Raw genomic sequence first — 26,053 nt, 5'->3', positions numbered from 1 at the left:
TAACGACGTTATCGTGTAGTCGGGGTTGGAGATTTTACTTACTCCATTTACCACATCAGTATTTATTAACGAAAAATACAAGAATATTTTAAATGCATTATTTAATATTAGAACATTTAATAAGCTCATGAATAGCAACTTCGCTTTTTAGTTAATTCGGATATTTTAACATTTCTGAAACTTAATTCTTTCTGAAACAATATTTTCTAATTGGTAAAACTTAAAAAAACGTTAGATCTGACAACTCTGTTGAAACTGGTCGTTCATCTGGCCGCAGCTATAAACGCAATATATCGGGCCAGCAGACGGCCAGGTCGTTGCGACCGGGTCGTCAGTGAGTTAGAGCCCTTAAAAGCTAATATATTTATGATATTTTGAACATTTAATATATTTAGGGTAGATATTCAGACGATACTCTTTATTTAGTTTCTTATAATCTTAATATGTTAGTTACAATGAAGATAAAAAGAGGATGAATTTAAAAAAATGACAATAAAAACTATGAAAAAAGAAAATATACGATTCCACTGTTTCTATAGTTCCTACCCCACAGAATAAATAAATGCAATAATAAAGTCCTGGATAGTGCAGTGCAAATGGCTAAATACGCTGGCATTTGTTTTTAATGCTAAAGAATGCTAAAGTAAGTCGACTATATCTAATAAAACAAAATAAGCTCGGGTTACAGCAGTTATAAGCCTCAAGAACTCTTGTTGGATTCGTCTCCGCTCCTAATAGCAGAATCACTATTAAAATATCGAAGGAAATTACGATATAAAAATATACAGAAAATTAAATAAATTAAGTTGACCACTCCGCGATCGAACTTCCGCAGTTGACAGCTCACATCAGGGCCCGTATTCTGTAACTTTGAAAACGCTAAGGGCTTTTAAGACGCTCAGCGTATATGAAGTTAATTTTCGCTCAGCGCGCACTTAATTAACGATTTCGGTATTCTCGTCTGACGCGCTTAGCGTCTTTACTGATTGCGCTGAGCGCTTTGAAAACGGTTGCCTTAAGCAGGGTTTCTTAAACTTTTTGCAGTCACGGACCACTTTCGCAATTTGTATAATTCCACGGACCCCTATCAGAAATAATAGGAAAATTAAAATAAACCTTACACTGTAAAAAAAAATGAGTGAAATTTCACTCAGATTTCACTCAATACTTTCTCAATTTCTGTCCACACCCGATTGAGTGAAATTTCCACTCTACAGAACCGAGTGAATCTTCAATTCTCAGAGTGAAAAGCACTGAGTGTTTTCACTCAATCGAGATTAGACGAAAGACTCCTTTTTACTCATTATTGTTTACCTTGAGTAGGATTTTGATCGATTTTGATAATTTATTCACTTTAAAATGAGTGAACTCACTAAGTGTTGAGTTCAAGACACCTTTTATTGAGTGACTTTTACTCAAATTTGTGTTACACTTAACTCGATTAGTACTCATATCTGAGTATTAATTTCACTCAGTATTGAGAAATATATTCTAAATTATTTTTTTAAAAATTTTTCTAAATTATTTTTTTTCGTGATGTTGCCAATATGAGCTCAACGCGTATCCAAAACACGATACGCATGGCAACGAGAATACCAAAATCAACTGCCTTGCGTTTCGCTGATCGAATACTTGTGCTCACTGCTTTGAAAGCGTAACGTTTTTATGTCAAAGTTACAGAATACTGGCCCAGTGCGTGTTTATCAAAAATATTGATATTTTAATACTATGTCGGAGCGAGCCCGATTAGAGGGAGAAGAGGAAGAGAATAAGTTACGACATCAAGAAGAACAAGACCGCCTACAAAAAATTCTAGGAAATCAGGAAATTAGACAAGAACGTCTGGAGAAAATTGTTGAAGATTTAGAAGGCTTAGAAGCGCGTCATCAGAGGGAGAAACAAGAAGAACAGGACCGACTTAAGAAAATGTTGCGTAATTTGGAAATTTGTTTCGAGGAGTGATGTCAGAGAGAAAGACAAGAAGGACAGGACCGGCTTCAGAAAATCTTAGAAATTCGACTTCATAAAAGTTTCGGGGACATCGGAGACAACACAGAAAAAAACAACATGTAATGTTGGAAGTACGTTGCCAAGAACAGCAGAACCACTTCCAACCATCAAGCCGTAGGAGATCTGGAAGAGCGCCTTAAGCAGAAAATATACATTTTAGAGATGGACCTACAGAAAACGAAGGTATTTACAGGGTGGGTCAAATTAGACGTTTTTAAAGGGAGGCCCCCATTTCAATAGGAGATAGACGAACACTAATATCTGTGTCTGGAGGTCATTTTTTTTTAAAAACATGATGGTGAAAACCGCACATCGATATGTTACCGTTATGTACATTTTTAACAAATCGCTGTAACTTTTTTGCTATGGAAAATATTGTATTTTTATGAAAGCATTTCCAAAGTACCTTTTTACGTAAAATCCTTGTTTATATATTCTTAAAGTTGTTCAACCGACTAGACAAAATGTGCTGCCAACTGGAGGACAAATCGTGAACCTTTCGGGGCGGAGTCAACAATATCGATTATTTTCGTTATTTTCCTCAGAGTAATAATATAGCCCGGGTTTCTACGAACTTTAATAGTGATCAGCTGATTAAGAAATTTAAACAAACCTTTTATTTTATTGTAAATTGTGGATTATTTTTGCCTGTTATTTTAAGAATTCTAAACCGTATTAACAAAGAAATTATTATTTCGATATGTTGGTACATTATTTATAATAATTTATGATAATGCTAATTGCTATTCATTAATATTTAAAAAAAGTTACATACCTATTTTAATTTGATTTAATGCAGGTTTATAAAAGAATCATTTCATTCTTAGATTATTTTATTCTAAATTGAGTGCTTTACGAATTTTACGATATTTTTTTTGAAAACATAAAACTTTTTACATTCTTGATGCCAACTAATTGGCATGGTATTATTGGTATGGAAATTAGCCAAGAAAGAAAAGAATTGGCTATAACTTGTAATTTTTCGAAAAAACATATTATACCTACCTATCTAGTATCCTATCTACCTATCTACTAGTACCTATCTAGTAGTACCTATCTAGTAGTAGATCAAATTTGCAAGAAAGAAAATCTAAAAAACATCCAGTGATTCTCAAAATTTAAACAAAAAAACATTTTTTTTGGGGGAAATTTCCAAAAGAAGTAAAATATATCCGTTATTTTGGACTAATTTGAAAAACGGTAAAGAGAAAATATGTATCTTTTATCGAGATCTACCAGCCCTGAAAATATTTGCATTTATTTAAGACTCACCTTATATAACCATACAATACCGGGTGCGTCACAAAAGTGGCTCACCCCCATAACTTTTTTATTTTTTCAGTTAAATAAACGATATTTTGTATGACATAAATTAGGATTGATTGACGTATTCATTTGTTTTTGGTCACTTCCTGTTTCACCGGAAATGGCTACCAACTTTTGATTTTTAAATGGCACCCTGAGTATTTTTTTTTGCTTTATTCGATAGAAAATGACACTGTGAATAAAATGACATATCATATGTCAACTTTTTAGCTTATATCGCTGAAAAGCTTAAAAAATGGCGCTTTTTATGAAGTCATGGCCAACTATGGTTGCCATTTAAAAAAACATAACGTTTGTGTCATATATGTCAAAAATGACAGGCTTTAGAAAAAAAAATAGAAAACACAAACTCATTAGGTATGTGATTATCTACAACTTTTATGTGAAAACTTTTTGTCTAAAATACCGTATGATCGAATAAAAACGGCATCAGCGATGGCTATGAAATGACGATCGATGATATTAATAAATTAGCTTAAAATAGCCAAAATTTTTTTTTTCGAAATATCTAGTAAGCCTTGAACTTCTCCGAAAAATCCGAAAGGCGCATATTTATGTTTTCAAAAATATAGCATACTTGATATTTTGCTCGATTCCTCTTCGAGATATAGATTTTTTAAAAATTCGCCCACTGTAATGTAAAAAAAATCTAGCTGTGAGCAGCAATTAAAAGGAAAATAATATTTGAAATGAGACAGGCAGAATTTTATAATAATTTAAACTACCTATATTTAACAACATTAACACATTTAAACTATATCAATAAAAATTAATAGCAAACCAATACATGAGATTTTGCTTCAGGTGTCCACACCGTCTTCTGTTATGGACAGACGGGACCGTTTTTGAACATTTTTCGTAGAATTCACAAACTCAATGGGAGTGAAACATATCCTCGCATAACCACTAAGTACTTCTAATTCTTGTTTAGATTATACGGGCAATTTAAAAATAAGAACCTTTATTCTTCTGCAAACATAAAAATCCATAGGCACTAAGTCCGGCGGCCTCAGCGGCCAACAGCTGGGATCTTGGTTAGCTATTCAATTATTCTCGAAATTGGCTCCAAAAATTTGCTTAGAACTTCAGCACTCTGAGGTGGTGCCTCATCTTGCTGGAAAAATATGTTGTCAAGTTCTATTAGAGGCAGATCATCAATAACCCCGAAAACTCATAAACGGTAACAGATATCGATGTGCGATTTTTACCATCATGTTTTTGATAAAAACTGAGCTCCAGGCATCGATATTAGTTTTTGTCTATCGTCTATAGAAAAGCGTGATTCCCTTTAAAATCGTCGAATTTGATCCACCATGTACAAGTGAGAATACCTGGCGTTCCGGAAACTACGAACCTTAAGGCTCCGACCTACGATGGACAGACGACCTGGACGATGTACCACCGCCAGTTTGAAGCAGCCTCTGCTGCCAACGGATGGACTGACCAGGAGAAAGCAGCGGCACTTGTTATCATGCTGCATGGCCCTGCCCTGGAACTGCTGCAAACTATTCCTGCAGTCCAACAGCAGGAGTACGAAAACTTGGTTGGTGCACTGGACCGAAGATATGGTGACCAACATCGACGGCAACTTTACCGGGCCCAAATCGAGACACGCCTGCAGAGGTCCGGAGAGAGTGTACAGGAATTCGAAGCAGACTTACGTCGGTTGGTACACCTGGCATATCGAGAAGCATCGGAAGGGTTTAGGATGGAACTCGCTGCTCAATGCTTTATCAGTGGATACATTTTATGAAATTCAATCAAACTATTTATTAATTTTAATTCACACACACACAATTTTTTTTATTTTAATTTAATCAATTAATTAGTTAAATTTAACTATTCTATATTAACTTAATGCATTAAAGATGTTTAAGTGGATTTTAACATTTTTAAGATTTTATTATTTTGGTTCTTTTGTAAAAAACATTCGATCTACATAAATGTTTTTTTTTCGATAACTTTTGATTAAGACAACATAATATGGCCCCTTTCTCAATTTGATCAAAAAGCTTGTTGCTCTATCTACAGCCTCTTTTATTGTCCTACTCTTTCGAATTTTACTGATATAATAGAATAATAAAATTGTGGTAATAAAACAGGACTGTTAGCTATATTTTTAGTTACAATAAACGATGAAGTGGCGGGTTTTATTACTCGTTTTGTTGTTTGTTTTGTAGTCTGTTCATATAAGTATGAGCAACGTTTTTTTTTATGAAGCCCCCACTCTACTATTGGTATACTAAATATAAACGGTGTGATTACAGCTCAAGAACGGTAAACTAATAGGATTGCTCATCCTCATAAGACGTACGTTCGCCTCTTCCCGCGCTCCAGCTGACAGTTGTGACGTCATTGTAGCCCTTGTCAAAGCCTTGTCATGATAGTGTGTATTATTAGTTGCCTATGGTAAACTTATAAAAATAACAGCTGAGAAATTTTGAGTTAATTATTTTGTCAATTTTAAATGTGAAAAAGGTGTCTTTAAAGTTTTTAGAGCTATAGAGTGTATAAATACGTTCATTTTGTGTTGTGGATTGTGACAAAGTGCATACTAAGTGCCCACGATTTTGTTTATTAATTAATTTAAAGCAAAATATGGAAGTACTCTAAAAAGAATGCTTGCAAAAGGTGATGCTGGGAACTGCTGTTCTTAAAAATGCATTATCCGAGTATTTAATACGATTTATACAGTTAATTTTCTATACTGCGTACATATAAGGTGTTTAAGTAAATAAACTAAATAATGAACGTTTTGCATTCGGTAACCTTTGAATAAGAAGTCTAAGGAAGGAGCATAATGCCACAAAATAGAAATCAACTGTTGATTTCTATTTTGTGATAATGCTATCCATGTATTCATGCATGGTGGGCGGAACAAGCTCTCTAGGGTGGGGATCCTTGACAGTTCTGTTTGACGATTCATTTGACACATTTGAATTCAATTTGAAATTTTGTGGATTTGTCAGTCTTTACGGAGCTTATTTTATGTTATTTATTATTTATTCTACTACTGATAGTTGTATAAAGGTAGTAAATCTAGATGGAAATTGTGGCACAACTTAAATTAACAGTGACATTATCGCGATTTATCGAAAAAGACTCTAAAATAATTGGTTGTGTAGCGTGCGGTAGATCTCGGCAAAAATCGAGTGAAATAATGGAACAACTTTTCGCTAGTAAGTGACTATATAATATACATACGTGTAGTAAACCGATCATTTATGAAATTCACTTAAATTAACTAAATTATATGTTTTCTTGCATTTTAGCTTTTATTTACTACTTGTCAAAGATCAGATGTCAAAGAATTTTGATACGTTAATTTGACTTACCTGCTTCAGTAGCGTATCAGATGTTTCTGTTAATAAATACTTATTATAACTTATCTATTTTTATTAGAATTATATATTTTTATAACAATTTTAATAACTACCAACATTTATTCACAACGTAAAATAAAATAACAAATTATTGAGCCTACTCCACGTCTACCCTACATCATAGTTTTACATTTTTTAAATAAAATTAGAACGACACTGATAAACCGGAATTTAAGTCGGCCATATTTGAGGCCCATCGCGGTGTACCTAAGATTTTTGATATGCTCCTTCCGTAGTCTTCTTATTCAAAGTCGGTAACCAATAATGCACGTGTGTGTATTATTGGTTGCCGGATAAGGACTAATAACCATGACAAGGGCTACAATGACGTCACAAAGCGAGTAGTTTTCGCATGCACCTGGTGGACACTTTTGGCTGAATGAGCAGTCCTATTAGGTTAATTGTTCTTGATTACAGCTTATTCATAATCAGCCTGATATATTACACACGTCTCAAATTAAAGGCAATTAGATGTATATGAGAGCGTCAAAATGAATAAATGTAAAGATAATATGAACAGAGATAATGGTTCCAATTCCTTCCAGTCATCTGTTCCCTCTATTGCTCTAGTGCCGGTAATTAATTGTTACGCACGTTTGGTTTTTGACGCGGTTGGCTAATTTTGTCACGCTTGGTTAGTACCAACCGAGCGCCTATATAAAAGATAAATTAGGATTGTTTTGATGTACACTCTCAAGTCATGAGATCCTGAGTACACCTTAAAAGAAGGGATCGAAAAGGTCAAAGCTTTTTATTTTAATATTGTATTTTCCTGATAAATAAATAAAACATTTTTACCCTCATATTTGATTTCCTTTTACCACCAGAAGAGAAAAAGAAAATATCAACATTCAAACAGCTTCTTATATGTATATCAGAATAATAAGAAACTTTTTAATAACCTACATAAGAACAAAAAATCAGTAAATAATATTCAGCTTTGTTAAATTAGGTAAATGTTTTTGGAAATTTTCATTATAGTGTTTCAACAAGTAGCTGAAAAAGATTAATTTTTGCTTCAAATGGTTTTTCCAGTTTTATAACAATTTTACGTCTTTATAAGATTTTCATTTCTTTATTATGTTGCAGTTTTCGAACCTTTTTATCCTCTTCTTTATCTCATATCGTAATTTTTTACTGTTAATTGCGTTTAGGGTCTCTAAAATGTGTTAATTGGGTTTTATTTAAAGCTCTACTGTTTTACTGAGCAATAACAGTAAAAATGCATGTTTAAAAATAATTCTATTACTTAACCTAAATACATTTATTATCCAACAAACCCGTATTAATTTCACACTAATTTCTTTACTGTATTTAGGCAATAAAAACTGGTTTAATAATTTTAACACCTATATTTATTTAGAAAGCAATTAAATTTACGAAGTGGAAAACTAACGTCAACTGTCAAATGCGAAAAACTTCAGGGGGTGATTCCTTGTTCAAAATAAAGGGTAGTTTGCTTCATAAACGTTGGTTTTGACCCAACCATTAGGGAGATATTGCGGTACAAAGATGGCGGAAAAATAATGTTTTTATTTTTTATCTTGAAAACGAAAAGAGATAGACTAATAAAATTTTATGGAAGCATTACTGTTATGAAAACACACTTTCTGGTAATTTTTTCACTTTTTTAAAATGAGTGGAAGGGGTTGAAATAAACTACCCCTATCATCCTTGTTAACAAAATTTAAAGAAAAATCTTATCAGATACATGCAAAAAAATTAATTTGGATAGTTTAGTTTGTTTAGAAACTTTTTTATCTCTTGTATTTTTTTGATAAAACTCTCCGATTTGAAATTAAAAAATAAAATGTAAAGCATTACATGTCAGGACAAAAAACATTTTCTGATAAAGAATCTAGTGGGCTGCTGTAATTTTTTTAGGAAAAAATCTAGTCGGCCGCTGTCACTTTTTAGGATGTTCCTAATATTATTTTATTTGACATGACTCTACTGCAATACGTTATTATCTAGATGATTATTATTATCGTTATTATCACTAGATTCTTAATCTAAACATGTTTTTTGTCCTGACATGTAATGCCTTACATTTTATTTTTTAATTTCCAATCGGTGAGTTTTATCAAAAAAACACAAAAGGTAAAAAAGTTTTTAAACAAGCATTTGCATGTGTTTGATAAGATTTTTCTTTAAATTTCGTTAACAAGAATGATAGGGGTAGTTTATTTCAACCCCTTCCACTCATTTTAAAAAAGTAAAAAAAAATACCTGAAAGTGTGTTTTCATAACAGTAATGCTTCCATAAAAATTTCATTAGTCTATCTCTTTTCGTTTTCATGATAAAAAATAAAAACATTATTTTTCCGCCATCTTTGTACCGCGATATCTCCCTAATGGTTGACTTTCGACCCAACATTTATAAAACAAACTCCCCTTTATTTTGAACAAGGAATCACCCCCTAAAGTTTTTCGCATTTGTTTTGTAACACCCTGTATATTGTATTTTATCGATAATTAAATAAAACATTTTTACTCATATTTGTTTTCCTTTTACTGTCAGAACAGAAGAAGAAAATATACATTCTCATATTTTTCCTGCATTTTTCTTTCTGAAGGCGATCGAGGAATAACAAATTCTTATATGCATGTATATCAGTATAATGAGATTTTGTTTTAATAGCCTATATGAGAAAGAAAGATCAATAAATAAGATGATTTCGGAAAATTGCTTTATTTTATTTCAACAAGTAGCTGAAAAAAAACCATTAACTTTTGCTTCAAATGGATATTGGAAGGTTTATAACAATTTTACATCTTTATAAAATTTTTATTTCTTTATTATGTCACATATACAGAAAAGTCCACAGACTTCGAGACATAGAAAAATCAAGTCCATTTAGCGTGTGTCCAAGTTTTCAAAAATGAGAGTTTTGTTTAGACTGACGTTTAATTTCACCTGACCTCTCGGTGAATGATTACTTTTTATGGGGTGAATGATTTTCTTTTTAATAATTATTTCTTTTTATATAAAATCTAAAATTTACGGCCAAGAGGGAGGCATTTTTGAACAATTTTCGTATTTTTTTAAATTTCATTATCGTGTTTTTTTACCGTTTACCCATTACCTACCTTGACGAACATGGGAGAAAAAAGGTCCTTTTCAGGACCACAAATATTTTGATTGAGAAATTTGTTACTTTTATTTTTTTTTTGGATTTAAAAAACCAAAGTTGTTAATATAATACCAATTTAAAAGTGTTTTAGTAGTTTTAATACACACTATGATATAAAATTTATTATTATTATAATGTACATTATTAATACTATTATTCATTCGAAATGGCATTAAGGCTCAATTGCACCAATGATTTAAATTTTTATATTCTAAGAGCTTAGAATGAGCTGTATTTATATTTACTTTAATATTCACCTTAAATGAGGGAATTTGACTGACACAATTTTTGAATTTGAATTGTTTTTAATGATACTAACAATTTTAGTTCAATTTTTAATAAAATTTATTTAATATTAATAGAAATCCAAGAGATTTGAAACTTCTTTTAGCGATTTATAACATTCTCAAATGAATTACAGGTGTTCTTACTTTCTATCAAAACCACACAGCTTTTTTCATAGTCGCTGCAGTTGCTATAGCTATAAAAAACTAATTTTTTAAGGTGTGAAAATTGCGACACACGCTAAATGGACTTGATTTTCCTATGTATCGAAGTCTGTGGACCTTTCTGTATATAATATCACATAATAATAATAAGAAAGAAAAATCAGTAAGTAAAATGATATCAGAAAAAATTTTTATACTGTTTCCACAAGTAGCTGAAAACATCAACTCTTGCTTCAAATGGATATTTGCAGCTTTTATACCAATTTTACGTCTTTATAAAATTTTTATTTCTTTATTATGTCGCAATTTTCGAACCTTTTTATACTCTTTTTTATCCCCTATAGTTTTATTTACTGTTAATTGCGAGTAGGGTTTCTAAAATGTGTTAACTGAGTTTTATTTAGAGCTCTATTGTTTTACTGTGCAGTAAAAGTAAAAATGCATTTTTAAAAATAAATTTATTACTTAACCTAAATAAATTTATGAACCAACAAACTCGTTTTATTTTCACACTAATGAGGAAAATGCATGTTTTTAAATAATGGTTTTAAAAAATAGTTCATATAATTTGAACAAGAAAGAAATCGTTGATATCGGTTAAGAAATGCCTCTAATATAAAATAATTAAATATTGTTAATTTAAATGGCCGGGCAAACGCTCTCTACCGTGCCTTGCCGCTGTGACGTCACCCGCCGTTCTTCTAGTTGAGTGGAGCCAGACCCGTGTTTATTTTACACAGTTTGCTTTTAAACGCTGTTGAATCCGAGTCAAAATTTTTGTTATTTGTGTTAATTAATACATAATTAGTAATTAGTGATATTTATAAATAGTAATGGATGAGCGAAAACAGAAAAAAATGGTCCAAGGCCATGAGAAGAGATGAAAAGAAAAACGTTAAATTATCCTCTATTTTTACGATTTATTGTTGTGAAGATCATTTTGATGTAAGTTCATATATTTATGTATATTGTCTTACATAGGTATAAGAAATTTGAATGTACAGGGGTTATTCATTATATTTTGACACCCACATACAGCCTTAACTGCAAGTTTTAGAAGAAAACATTAAATAAAAAAGTTGCATGGTTTTTCATATACTCTCTTTTAAAATTAATTCTAGTTATACAGGATGTCCCAAAAAAGGGGGTCCAGAAAATTGTAGGAATTTTTCACTTTTCAACTGTCAGAATATCTAGAAATTTCCGAAGAATCCAAAAATATATAGGGTGTTTCACTTAAAAAAGTAACTTAATTTTGGCGTTTGCGTTGGGACACCTTGTATAATATTTTCATTACTGATAAACAATTTATTTCCTATAATTTCGTAAAAAAACAATCTTTAAAATTAACAAGGCGAAGGGGGGTCAATATATAAAAAAACTTTCTTTTTCACGCTATGGTTTGGAGTTATTTTTCCACGTACTAAACAAATATTTTTGTCTCTTTTCACTTCTACATAACCTACAGCATTATCTCCACACAGTCTCATATAAGTCTCCCTACCTGATCTGAAAAATAAGTTTATAACATTAATTTATAACTATATAAAAGTTCATAACAGTAGGTACCTACTTATACTTAAATATGCCTCAGTACTACAAAGAATAAATGTTACATACCTCTCTGTTTTTTCCTCGTAATTAAGCACCAATAAATTGGGAATTTGTATTTATAAAAGCAGCCAATATAAAAGCATCGACTTTTGGCAAGTTATCTGATTGTGCTTTTACAAACCCGGAATCTGCCATTACTTAAAAAATGCTCAGAACACACAACACATACAAATAATAACTGCATAAAAAAGCATAAAAAGCTCCTTCAATCAACGCTAAAAGCAACAAAAATGTCTTAGTACGCCACCTAAATACGTACATAAACGGAACACGTCTGGATGCTGCTGGCCATCGCGCGTCGACGAGAACGGCGGGTGACGTCAGACCAATAGAATATCGTTTCAATTCGCGAGGCGTCGTTTGCGCTATCCATAGTATTTTAATGGCCGGTTTTATAAAATTGTGGTACTGCTTTCAAGAAAAAAGGTTTTTTTGCATTTACACATATTTATTCTAATAAATTGAACAGTTTCTGGCGAAAAATAAAATATATGCATCTTCCTCATTTCTTTATTGAATTTGGAAAATAAAAACTGGCTAATTAAATTTTACACCAATATTTATTTAGAAAGCAATGAAATTTAATAAAGTGGAAAAATAAACGTCAATTGTAATTGGTGTTTTATGTTTTGATTGTATACATATTTGAAGTATTGCTTTTTCCTGTACATCAGCTTTACTCAAGTTTTCCTTATTTGTTTTTCTGATATGTTTTGGCTTAGAATATCGGTCATGAGTACACTTTAAAAGAAGGGATCCAAAAGGTCAAAACTTCTTTACTTTTCTTTTTATATTGTATTTTCTCGATAAATAAATAAAACATTTTTGCCTTCATATTTGTTTTTCTTTTACCATCAGAACAGAAAAAGAAAACATACATTCGTATATTTTGTGTATTTATATTTTTAAGGAGATTGAGAAAAAACAAGTTCTTATATGTATATCAGTATAATGAGAAAATTTTTAATAGCCTATATGAGAAAGAAAAATCAGTAAATAAAATGATTTCAGAAATTTTCTTTATACTGCTTCAACAAGTAGCTGAAAAAACATTAACTTTTGCTTCAAATGCATATTTGCAGCTTTTATAACAATTTTTACCATCTTTATAAAAATGTTATTTCTTTATTATGTCGCAGTTTTCGAACCTTTTTATCCTCTCCTTTATCCCCTGTCGTTGTATTTTACTGTTAATTGCGTTTAGGGCCTATAAAATGTGTTAATTGGGTTTTATTTAGATATCTGCTGTTTTACTGGGCAATAAGAGTAAAAATAAATTTTAAAAAATAATTATATTACTTAACCTAAATAAATTTATTATCCAACAAACTCGTATTAATTTCACAGTAATTTCTTTACTGAATTTAGGCAATAAAAGCTGGTTTAATAAATTTTACACCGATATTTATTTAGAATTTAGAAGCCATTTAAACCCACAAATTGAAAAAAAAACGACAAAAATTATGTCTTTAAATTTGGAAAAGTAAAAATATTATTATCGTTATACAGGGTGTCCCAGAAATAAGTCCAAATATTTTAAGGGGTGGTATAGATTTCGATAAAAGAAACATATTTTCTCTTTATAGTTTTTCAAATAAGTCCAAAATAACAGAGTTATTTTACTTTGAAAATTTAAAAAAAAAATATTTTTTGCTAAAATTTGGAGAACCACTTTTCTGGATTTTATTTCTTGTAAATTTAATCTACTACCTATGTTGCCATATTATCAAGAAATTATTTTTTTAAATAAAAAAATGCCAAAAAAAATTTAAAAAAATTTCGAATTTCCAAATGTTTTTTTTTCGCGAAAAAAACCTGATAGGCGTGTGGGTTGAACTATATTAACAGTTAAAATATTTGCACTTATTTCTGGGACACCCTGTATATCAAAAATGCCATTTTTATAAAGAGATTATTAATAGCTTTACTTAGTTAGGGTTCATCTGGATCAGGCCTACTTAGTTTACACCATTGCCTGGAAACTTATATGGTGAAATTTTGATAAAATAATTTAGTACTCACTAAAACACGGTATGTCGCTAGTGGTAAAAAAAATAATTTTTAGAGGTTACTAGTTTATTTGGTTGCCTGTCATATGCATATACAGGGTGTTTCCTAATTAATCTAAAAAATGAAAAATCGTTAGAAAACGACTTAAGGCGCGCTCTTAATAAGTATATTCATTTTTTTCTCGGCAACCGTTTGATGAACAAGAAAAACTCAAAAGATCAATTTTGTTGAAAAAGGATGGCCAGTCAAGAAAAAAATATATTTTCTTTAAAAAAGCAGTAGTGTACCATTTATGTTAAGCAAAATATCGATTTTTTTTTAATTCTTAACACCCCGTATATCAGAAAGGAAGTACTTTAGACCTAATGGTTGTATAAAAATTGTTTTAAGAACACATGAGGAATCACACCACAATGTTTTAGACTAATTAGAAAACACCCTGTATATTGTCAACTTGACAATGATTGTTGATAAATAAAAAAATACCTTTTCTGTGAAAAAAGCCCGATTTTCGCAGGAAAAATTTTGGTTTTTATTGAATTTGGGCCTGCGTCTGCAAATACCGGTATGTTTTTTAATATTCCATCTATCTAAATTTTAAATATCATAGTCAGAAATAGTTTTATTATTTATTAACTGTAAAAATGGTATACTTATAAGTTTTATCAAATATTGTGATTTATTTTCTACCTTGTAGCAAAGAATATTATAGTTAACACAAAGAATTACCTGTGCTTGTAGTCAAAATTTATATTTAATAAACTGTAAAATATATATATTCTTATGTTTTATTATAGTTACTCTGATATACTAATATATCAGTGTAACTTTAAAACTAAATCCTTTGAAATCAAATAAAAACATAAAAAATATTTACAGCAGAAAAGGCGAAGGCGCTGGGTTAAACGTAGTCTCCACTAAGAACACGGAGGGGCGCTTTGACCCAAAATTTTACTATTAAGTTTCATATCTATCTTAACAGAAGATTATTTTCTTTTATCTATGGTTTACACGGAATCCAATCCACTGTTCTCAGCCATACAGAGTGCGGCAATAGTCCGTCGGGCATGTGTAGCTCCTAATACAATTTTTAGTAACGTGTTTCTTAATTTTTTTTTAAATTATTTATACGCGCATTCAAAATTTCAGTTAAATCGGAAAAAAAGTTTATAATAATATAATGTCCAATGTTGTATACCTAGATAATGAATGGTACTGAACACTTCGTGCGCGAGTCCGACTGGCTTTTCGATCGTTACTACTTTTCGTTATTACTCGCATGTCATCTCGCTAGTTCGTGTGTCACGGCCTTGAATTTTCACTCCCAGCGCCGCGTAAAGAAGTTTTACTTGAAAAATAAGTTCATCTAACTCCCGAACCACATTTATTAGATGCTTTTAAAAAGTTATTTCATGAAATAACACAGCAAAGTAAAGCATCGCGAAGGGTCTTTTAATCAGTAGTAATTTGATCAAATAATGATTTAAACTTCTTCACTTGACTCTCGTTTGTTTTGCTTTAAAAGAGAACACAAAGGACGGGAAACGTAGACGAAGTATAGCGGAAGGAGGAAGTTTTGTAGTGGCTTTAAGTAATCTGTTTATAATATCCCCTTTGTTTAACTTTTCACCCGGAGATGTTTTTAGACTTTATGTTTTCTATATTCACAGATAAAGGGAAATGAGATTAAGTTGTACCTACAATGCCGTGCTGGTATACCGCGTCTTTGTAATAATTAAAACTTAAACTTTAACTTAACTCAACTAACATAAATTAATTTATTAATTAAAATTGTTAATTTTATACAATTAAAACAATTTAAACTTGTAAACTTTAAAACCTAACTTTATTAAATGTATCTTTGGATGTAGTAGACAATATGATGTCTGGTTTAGTATTGATATTATGGAGTGTAGAGGTAAGGAGAAATAACTCCGTGCATTAAAAAATGGTCAAAAAAAGGGAAGAATTAGGATGGCGCTGCTGTAGCAAGATTCTAAAATTTAAGACATGCGCCGAACATTTTAGAACAGATGATTCAAGTCATAAATATTTGACGTGAAGCAAACGCGAAGCCGCGGGTTTAAAAAATTCACAGTCCTTTACAAAGATGCAACCGGGGGGGCATTGAAAATGATGAATAAAAACGTAAAAATATGATTAGTGTTAATATGAGTGTATTACATACATATGTTTAAATAACGAACTTAACAGAAAACAACAGATTTAAAGATTCACTGAAAAAGTAGTAATGTTAACATTAAATATAACATTATCAATAATAATTATGCGATCGCACCTATCCGTAAAACAAGCAGGCAAAAAAACCTCGAAAGAAACAAAATAACATACAAAACATCAGGTTAACATGATGACAGATCATGATCAATGACAGATAAAGAATTCTTACGGAAAGTTACACTTTACGATATAACTTTTTACCTGTTAAAGACAAACCCCATTTAAACACAAAACTTTTTAATACCTACTACTGTATCTAAAAGACTTTTTTTTAAATTACTAAATTCTTAGCCACGCTTCTGTTTTTCTTGGCTGTTGTGCGTGACGTCACAGATTAACAGGCCCACGTTTGCACCACAAGGCGATGCTGCAGACCACTAGGTAGACCGGTCGTAGAAATTTATGTTATACAACTTGTAGTCAATCTACACAAATATCAAAAACTTTTTTTCTTTTAAAATGTGTTCAGATTTTGTAAAAAGTATAAGTCAAAATCGCAAAACTTAAATTTGATATGAGTTTCTTAGTTTTTAACTAATATAGTGGCGAATTACAAAATTCCTTTTCAATGAAAATTAATGAGGTAAATAAAATAATTTAATAAATTACTAGCTTTTTCTCGCGACTACGTTCGCGTTACACCTCGAATCGTTTATGCATTGATTTAAATGATTTTTTTACTTCTTTATAGAGAGCTAGTGAGCATATAGATGTTTTTTATTTTTCATCTTTTTTTTATTTATTAAGAGCACTAATACTCTCTTTATAGGTTATTTTTTATTCTTTGAAGGATAATTGAGGAAGATATATTTCGTTATGATGTCACTAAATAAACCCTTGTATAAAATTTTATACTGTCTGGTTGTTATAGTATGTTATAGTAATGTTATAGTATGTTATAGCAGTAGTTATAGCAATGTTATAGTATTGCATTTTTGTACAGCAAATTTTCATTCCCTATTCTACTCCCCAAAGGTATAAATTTCATAAATTCGCTTTACCTTTGTACCAATTTTTATGTGTATAATCCAGAGGTCACCAAGTTTTATATAAATTTTTACAAACTTTACCCATTTGGTTGATGAATTTCAAAAATTTCTTCTAATTCTTTTTGTAGGATTTCATTCTTCTAGACCAAATAGTAAGGAATTTTCATACAACAAACTGTTCCGAGATAATTTTACTCTCTAAGAGGATGAATTTCCTAAAATCGCTTTGTGTAGCTAATTCACTAATGTCGTTTAAACGAACCTTTGTGCTAATATTTATGTATCTAAAGCTGGCGGCATGAACTCACTCTAAAATATCTAAAAACGTAATATATAATCTAACTGACACACCACTGACAATGACAAATAATTTATTTCTGGAGGTATTGTGTGTAGGTGTTTTTCAGGTATGTTTTAGTATTTAGTCGTTTTACACAAAGAAATAGCCATTAAGCACTATAAAAATACTTCATAACAAATCTACACATATATACCTTTCATTTAAAAAAAGAATCATCAAGATTGGTAAAGCGGTTTCGGCGGGATGGATGCAACAAAAAAACCCTTTGAGCTTTTATATATGTATGGATTAATTATTTTTCCAACATATTTTACTTTGCAAATTTTTATAAATATTCAGACTCGCCAATATCGTACTCCACCGTGTCCAGCCTGTTTAGCCAAACGTAGGCCGATTCCTCTTCGGCGGCGTCGTGACCCTGGCCGAAGGAAGAGTCTTGAAGACGCTCATCCGCGCATAGGAATAAGTTGACTGCGTAGCGTATTGCGTATTAATCGATTCTGAAACTTTCTATCTCGTGTATAACATGTTACGCAAGTTTATTATTTTAATCTCGATTTTAATAGATAAATGTGTGAAATGCCACCTGAATATCTTCCGCCATGACATGTTTTTACTTTTTTGTTATGGTAAAGTGATTTGTATAAACTTTATTCAATAACGTATATTTTCCTCCATTTGTGATTTTTTAATTTTAAGCGAAAATTAAGTATAACATTTTAGGAAAAAGAAACACTGTAATATTTAAAAGAATAAGAAGAAATTAGTCTTATTTTGAAAGGAAAATATAGAAAAAACTCTTTCTATAGAAAAAGTCTTTATACTAACCAGAATCCGGTGACATATACGCGGTCTCACCGGAAACATTACTTATTACTTCGCATAACTTGAAGAATATCTACTTTTAATAATGAACACTTCAGAAATACACCAGTAAAAACATTTATTATTTGAGATTAAAACTCGAATTAAATTATAAATATTAGTTACCTATGTTGTTATAGCTTTTATAGGCCTGTTTAACGACTTAATAAGTTACCTAGCGAAAAAATCTGTGCGCGTACCTACCACTATTGTTACAGGTTAATTCGTTAAAGAAATATGTTACACAAGTTAAAAACGCTAAAATTTTAATGGTATTACTTGTGCATTATTGGCCTTATAATGTAATTTGTTGGAATTATATCTTCTTTAAATATAATTAGACTTTTTAACGACTTTTAAGTTACCTAGGAAAAAATCTGTGCACGTACCTACCAGTATTGTTACAGGTTAATTCGTGAAACAAATGTGTTACATATTATTCGTGGTATTAGTGGTATTATATTGGAATCAGCTTGGCATTAGTGGGGCATTATATGAGAAATTTTGGTATTTAATTTGTATTTTTGGCATTACTTTGGCATTAGTATACAGACATTTGTCAGCGGTTTACTCCTTGTAGATAATCAAAAAGTTTTTTGATAAAATTTGCTTTTCATGTCAGATCATTTCTATGAAAAATTACATTAGATTTTTATTAAAGACGCTGGGTAATTAAAACATTGACTAATAAACCTTGTCCACTTTAAATACGGGGTCACGAAATATCCTCCTTGGAGTGTTTGGGTTAAGGGGTGTATAATAAATTAATCGTTGTTTTATAATAAAAACCATAAAACATTTATTTGTGAGTAAAATAATGCAATGGTTGGATATCTCTCCTTTATAATTCGGTGACTAAAAATACACTAAAATAATTAGAAAAAAAATCTTGTACTTATTTAGTAATTACGTCAATATTAATTAATTGACTTTCTAGTCTATTTTATTTTATGTACAAATATATTATTAAATTTTAAGCATTAAGTAATAAAACACTTTGTGCCCTCTTATATCGTAAAAGGTTACGAAATATACTCCTGGTTACACCCCTTACAGAAAACAGTGTAAGGGGTGTAAATAAATTGTATAATCACTGTTTTTTATAATAAAAACTATAAAATATTTCTTATTTGTGAGATTAAAAAAACAAAACAATGCATTGGTTAAAATAAGTACATTCAATACTGTTTTCAATTGTTAATTCAATAATGTGTTATAACATAATATAGCCATTACTATTATACTATTATTATTAAAATAATATGTGTGTAACATATTTCTTTAACGAATTAACCTGTAACAGACATTTATATGCCCAGTATATTTTTGTTTAACAAACCAATCAGGAAAAATCCAAAACCTACCGTTATAGGAGGTATAAGACGATTAAACTTATATAATGACAACTACTTATCGGATAACAAATTAATTACTACTGTCAGCTAGTTCAGCTACTGTCTAGGTAGAATTTACCTAGAGTACCTACACCTACCTATGATGATGTAGGTAGATTAAAGCTTATTTTGACGTTACCTCTCACTTCGGTGTCACAAGCTGAATTTTTCAGGGATGGAAGTACAGTACATCACAGTACATGATATGGGGACCCTTATTCCGAAAGTAGTACAAAATTAAACAGGGTAAAAAGGCACTATCATCAAAAATCGATATATTAATACCACCGTATAGAGAAAAAAAATACTTATTTTTTGATCCAGTACACAATAAAGTCTTCGTAGGGAGTAATTTTTTATAATTATTTACAAAAAAACATTTCCATCAGCGCTTATGACCAAAAAAAACTTTAAACATGAATAATCATTTCAATCATGTGAAAATTTGGTTTAAAAATAGATTTTTTTTTAATATAACTTTCATTTAACGAAAAACGAAGGCCTAATTGAAAAAAAGAAACAATTTAAAAGTTTCGCTTATGTCTTGACAAGGTATCAAAGCAAACCCCATATTTTTTGCTTTTAAACTAATAAAGATATATCAATAAACAATTAGCGATGTAATGGTTTTTGCGCGCACTGGCCGACTGCAGCCGCTGCGCCGAGATTTCCTATACCCTTGTATATGTGTGGCAAATGTAGCATTTTAATTCGATTTGGGCTCCCTAATATAGGATAACAGAAACATTTTCAATGTTAAAAAAATACAATTTTATTTTCATGTTGCATGAAATAAATTACAGATTTTTATTCAGCAGCAATAGACTAGGCCCTTTTTTTATTGTTTCTCATAAGTTATTTCACAAATGTCATTTAAGACGACGAAAAAATATTCTTATCGTTTTAGCTTAAAATTAATGGTAATTATAATTAAGACAAATTTTATTTAAAGTAATAATTGGTGATGGGTTTAAAATAAATATAATGCAGCTTTAAAATAACTTCATACCTACATTGATTTAGTATAAAAGTAAGTCAATATGTGGTTTTATTATCGATTATTCAGATATCAGAGTCTCTTTTTATTGTTTCTCATAAGTTATTTCGTAAATCTCATTCAAGATGAAAAAGCTTTAGTTTAAAATTAATGTTAATTATAATTAGGAAAACTTTATTAAAAGTTTAATTGGTGATATGGGATTTAAATAAATATAATGCAGGTCAAAAATAACGTAACACATTTTATTTAGTATAAAAATTAAGCCAATATAATATAATTTTATACTGTACAAGTATTTATTTACGTTTTGCCATCGTAGTTGCCATTCATTCAGAATAGTGGATTTTAAATGTTCGATAGTCGGATGGCTTAACTACCTTAATATCAACTACTTCTAGACAAGAATCGGGTGCAGTATTATCTTCTTTTTCACTCCCATCTATTCTAACATGGCTTGGGACGTGAAATAATAATATAATTTTATAGCCCTTCCAGATGCTCATGTCTTCCTTATAGTTCACCCAATAGAATCGTTCTCACAGCTTCCTCCCAAGTTGGTAGTTGCTATTCATTCAGAATAGTGGATTTTAAATATATTTGGTAGTCGGATGGTTTAACTATCGTAACTATAACTACTTTTAATAATTCTTTTTCTCAATTCTTTGCACTATAATTTGCATCCCACGTATTGTAATATTTTCCTATTGTTCCATGGCTTGAGACGTAATGTTATAGACCTTCCAGATCCTCATGTATATGTCCCTTTTCCTTGTAGTCCACCCAATAGAACCTTTCTCTTAGCTTCCTCTCAAGTTGGTAGTTGCCATTCATTAAGAATAGTGGATTTTAAACATGTTTTGTACTCGGATGGTTTAACACAACATAAATAAATTTATTAATTAAAATTGTTAATATTATTGTTAATATATCGCATACCAACACATAATGGCCAAACTTCAACAGATTTTAATATTCATAAACCTCATCAGAAGAAAATATTTTTTGATCAAAAGTTTCTTTTTCGTTATTAGAATAAATTACCTGCAATTTGTTAATTCATTACAACATTGAATAAAAGATGCAAAGTGTTTATACATACTATAATAGATAAATCTTCATTTTAAATTATGTGATAGATCTGCTTGCTTGTAGGATCTAGACTCATAAACTCAATAATTTCTTTTATTGATATAACCAATAAAGTGGTAATGCTTAAATTTTGTTTTTGATTTGAGCAGTAGGGTCCATTATTTCCATTATTTGATGCTGTTATTGCTCTACAAAATGTTGATCTTTATCAAGGGATGTTTATGTGTATAATATTATTATTTATGTGTATAATAATACTGTATGATCGAAAAAACACGGCGTCCAGTTGGCTTGGAAATGAACATCTCGATGACATTCTCCATATCATTTTACATATAAAATGATAGCAATCTTCATTTCATAGGCATCGCTGACGCCGTTTTTTATTCGATCAAATTGTACTTACGTGTATAATATTCATTTAATGGTTCCCGTTTTAGTTGCTGGTGTTCATATTTTGGTTTTTTATTGTGTTGTTGCTCTACAAAATGTTAATATTTATGTGTATAACATTACTCTTTCTGTGTATAATAATACCGCATGATCGAATAAAAACGGCGTCAGCGATGGCTATGAAATGAAGATCGCTATCATTTTATATGTAAATTTATATAGGAAATGGCATCGATCGTCATTTCCAAGCCAACTGGACGCCGTTTTTATTCGATCATACGGGTACTTATGTGTATAATATTCATTTAATGGTGCCCTTCTTGCTTGTTGCTGTTGTTGCAATTCAGAATTTAAATTAACCTGAGGCAGTAGGTAGAGCTTCATCCTCCAATATTTTCCTATGTAAATACTGAAGTGGACAGTATTTCTGATGACAATTTTATCACAAACTTTAACATCTTGTTCTTTAAAATGAAACTGCCATACCTTATCTGTAGATTTCAAAGCAATATCTAAATGCTTTTGACCATCACTGTAATCTAATTCTTGTCTGAAAATCAATACCTAATATTGTCCTGATGATTTTGATTTTTCATAGATTATTAAAATACAGCACTTACATATTTCTTGAAAGTAGCTACAATTTTATGTATTTCCTACTTTTACTTGTTTAAAAAAATGCCAACAATTTGTGCATGTCTGTCAAACTTTAAAATCATTAAAAATAAATGTTATTTAGGTTGTAACTTTATAAAAAGGTTTGTAAAAATATACTTTGTAACATGTAGGTATGTCAATAATCTTACGAAAAATGTTTACTACACTTTTGATTGACTCTAATTTTTACATATAATACAAATAATACAATACTGAATTATATTATGTATTTTACATACCGTAGGCTTTGCCTTTGCTCTTTATTTTTCCATCAGCTATTCAATCAACTTCGCACCACACACACTTTAACCATTGTTAAATAATAAATAAAGCACAAAATATTGATAAAAAATAATTATTTTATATTCAAAAACTCTGTCTAAAAAATAAAAACAAATACGTTTAAATTAAAATTTTATTTATTTACCCAAAAAAAAACAAAATTTTTTTGGGTAATGTTTGGTTATATTTATTTTTATTCTCTTATCTATGGTTACTTTTCATTTTTTAGAATCATGCGTTTTTAGCGCCACTGTGGTTATTTGGCGAACCCTTATTCTTCCCATTTTGTGACCACTTTTTCAATAAAAGTCCCGTAAGAGTTATTTCTCCTTACCTCTACACTCCATAATTGATATTAAAAGAATTTCAAACTTTCATTGTCATTGTCAAATTTCAATGTCATATTTATTTTACTTATACTTCGGTTTATTCAGATATACAGGGTGAGTCTTAAATAAGTGTAATATTTTCAGGGGTGGTATATTTCGACCCCAGGAACACGTCCATGAGGTTTTTTAGCAAAAAAAGATGTTGAAAATCGTGCATTTTCTTTCAAATTGCCCTGTATATTTTTCGAAAACTTTTTAGAACTGGCTGATCACTGTAAATTTTCCCACGGTAAAATTTTTTAATCCCTGATACTGCCATAGTTACGGTACTAAAAGGGATGCAATTTTGCCCTAACTACATGACCTATATTTTTAATTATTCATACGAAAAAATACCACAAAACAAGTTAAAAATTGCTGAAAAGGGGTGAAAAATTCTGAAAAGTTGTGAACAAGATACCCTGTATTGTAAAGTGCGGAGATACTAGTTACGCCATTATGATTAATTTATCTATTTCAGTATAAAAACACACACACTTCTTTTTAAGTTTATTTAGAAATAACGAGAACTAAATCTTATACATTATTACATCTCTGTTTATATAATAACGAACACATAAAACGTGTGTTTTGAGTATAATATTGTTTTAACTCGATTTTAAGTGTCTTACCTTGTCAGATAAAATGTTGAGCCTAATTTATATTACAGTTAAGGGCTGGAACTTGTGGTATTACAACAGCAAAATAAAACACTAATTCACTACAATACACCAAAACACTTTACTTTTGCCACTCCTATTTTATAGATGCATAATCCGAGAAATACAAAACACTTTTTCCCAGTTCATACAAATTACACGAAAAATATATTTCCTGCCTATACATCTCTTTGTGACATTGCCATTTTTTCAAAAAAATAGACTTCAAATATTCAATTAAAAATTTTATATGTCAAAGCTATTTATTTTAGTAATACAGTTTATATGGATCCATGGGTAGGGTTCTATCTATAGAGGGTAAATAGTCATTCCAGTATTTATTATTTTCGAGATATTTTCTTTTTTCAGATTTTGCAAAATTTCGACTTTGGTTCGATTTCTAAAACACCCTATACCCATAATTAAGAAATAAAAAAACCACATCAACCCTCTGTCCAACCATACATGATTAGTTTCAGTCACAAATCATTTTGTGGCCAAAATTGAACTTCTTTGAAATACTTTGATTTCGATAGCAACTTCTAGAATTATTAAAATTATTTAACTTTTTAGATTTCTTGTTAGTTTTTAGTTAAAAACCATAATTTCTTGATAACATGGCAACATAGGTAGTAGGTAGATTAAATTTACCAGACAGAAAAACCCGAAAAGCTCCACTGGTTCTCAAAATTTAATCAAAAAAATTCGGTTATTTTGGAGTTATTTGAAAAACGGTAAAAAGAAAATGTTTCTTTATCGAGATCTACCAGCCCTGAAAACATTTGCTCTTATTCAAGACTCGCCTTGTATAATACCCAGAAAATTGACAATTGCTAACTTTCATATGAAATACGAGTAGCTCTAAAACTCTTAAAAACATAGTTTAAATATTGCGTTTGTAAGAGTCACACACACACTAGCTCTATCTATAAAGAAGTAAACAATCATTGAAATCAATGCATGAACGATTCGAGGTGTAACGCGAACGTAGTCGCGGGAAAAAGCTAGTTTTTATTTAAATAAATAAAGCGACCGTACTGGCTGAGGATCGAACCCAGTACCTTCTGCTCCGCAGAACGACACACTACCGCTGGAGCCACGGCCGGCCACATATAAATATTATTAACAATGTATAACCGGCATGTGTTCATTGTTTTTCAGGTTTTAGTGATCCATACTGTATGCTGGGTATACAACCAATGGCAGCTCCAAGCTCACCCCAACCCTTAACACCAAATCGCACACTATCTGATGCCTGTTCACCCTGTGGGATTAATCCCAATTTTGGTGATCTAAATCATGCTAGTGGTGGAGAAAAACTTAGAAAACATCACAGGTAAGATTAATAGATCTATTAATGTAACAAGATGTATATTGTATAGGAGGGGGGAAGTTAATCACCGCGACCTTATATATCTATTGTGTCTCCCTTTTTTGATCTATAACTCATCATACAGTCTCAGGGTTTTAACAAATGCTAGTATCTGAGATGGCTCCACAGAGGCCAGCTCTCCATCCTCGGTATTCATTATTGGTAAAGCCAATATCTGATTTTTTTAAACCAGTAAAATCTGATCTATTTTTTTAACCCTTAACTGGTCCGGTAATAGATATGTATCATAAACGGTCCGGCGTAGTCTGTGGGACTACGCCTTCTAAAAAGTGAAAAAACACAAAAAACTAAAAAATAACAAATTTTTATTTTATTATATATTATATTATGTATTATTTAACTAATCTAGACAAAAATGGGTTCAATTAATATAAACTTTAAGAAAATATAGTACAAAATAAAATAACATATACATAAATTTAAAAAAAAATAGATTTTTACTAAGCTCTAAAAAATAAAACCAAATTACTAACAGTCATTACAATATAGAAATATGT

At 30.5% G+C, this 26,053-nt stretch overlaps 1 protein-coding gene across 1 annotated transcript in view; it reads left to right on the top strand.

Moving 5' to 3' along the window:
- LOC115885991 (BAI1-associated protein 3) overlaps positions 1-26,053 on the top strand; it is a 349,135-nt gene that overhangs the window by 83,990 nt on the left and 239,092 nt on the right. Inside the window, exon 5 of the mRNA XM_030905025.1 lies at positions 25,325-25,499. Within this exon, the coding sequence (XP_030760885.1) occupies positions 25,325-25,499 (175 nt within the window). The remainder of the gene's footprint in view (positions 1-25,324; positions 25,500-26,053) is intronic.

Source organism: Sitophilus oryzae, unplaced genomic scaffold (assembly GCF_002938485.1).
Source record: "Sitophilus oryzae breed Bouriz unplaced genomic scaffold, Soryzae_2.0 scaffold_465_pilon_pilon, whole genome shotgun sequence".
NCBI classification, from domain to species: domain Eukaryota; kingdom Metazoa; phylum Arthropoda; class Insecta; order Coleoptera; family Curculionidae; genus Sitophilus; species Sitophilus oryzae.
The sequence above is the reverse complement of the archived record's forward strand: the minus strand, read 5'-3'. Positions and strand labels throughout refer to the sequence as shown.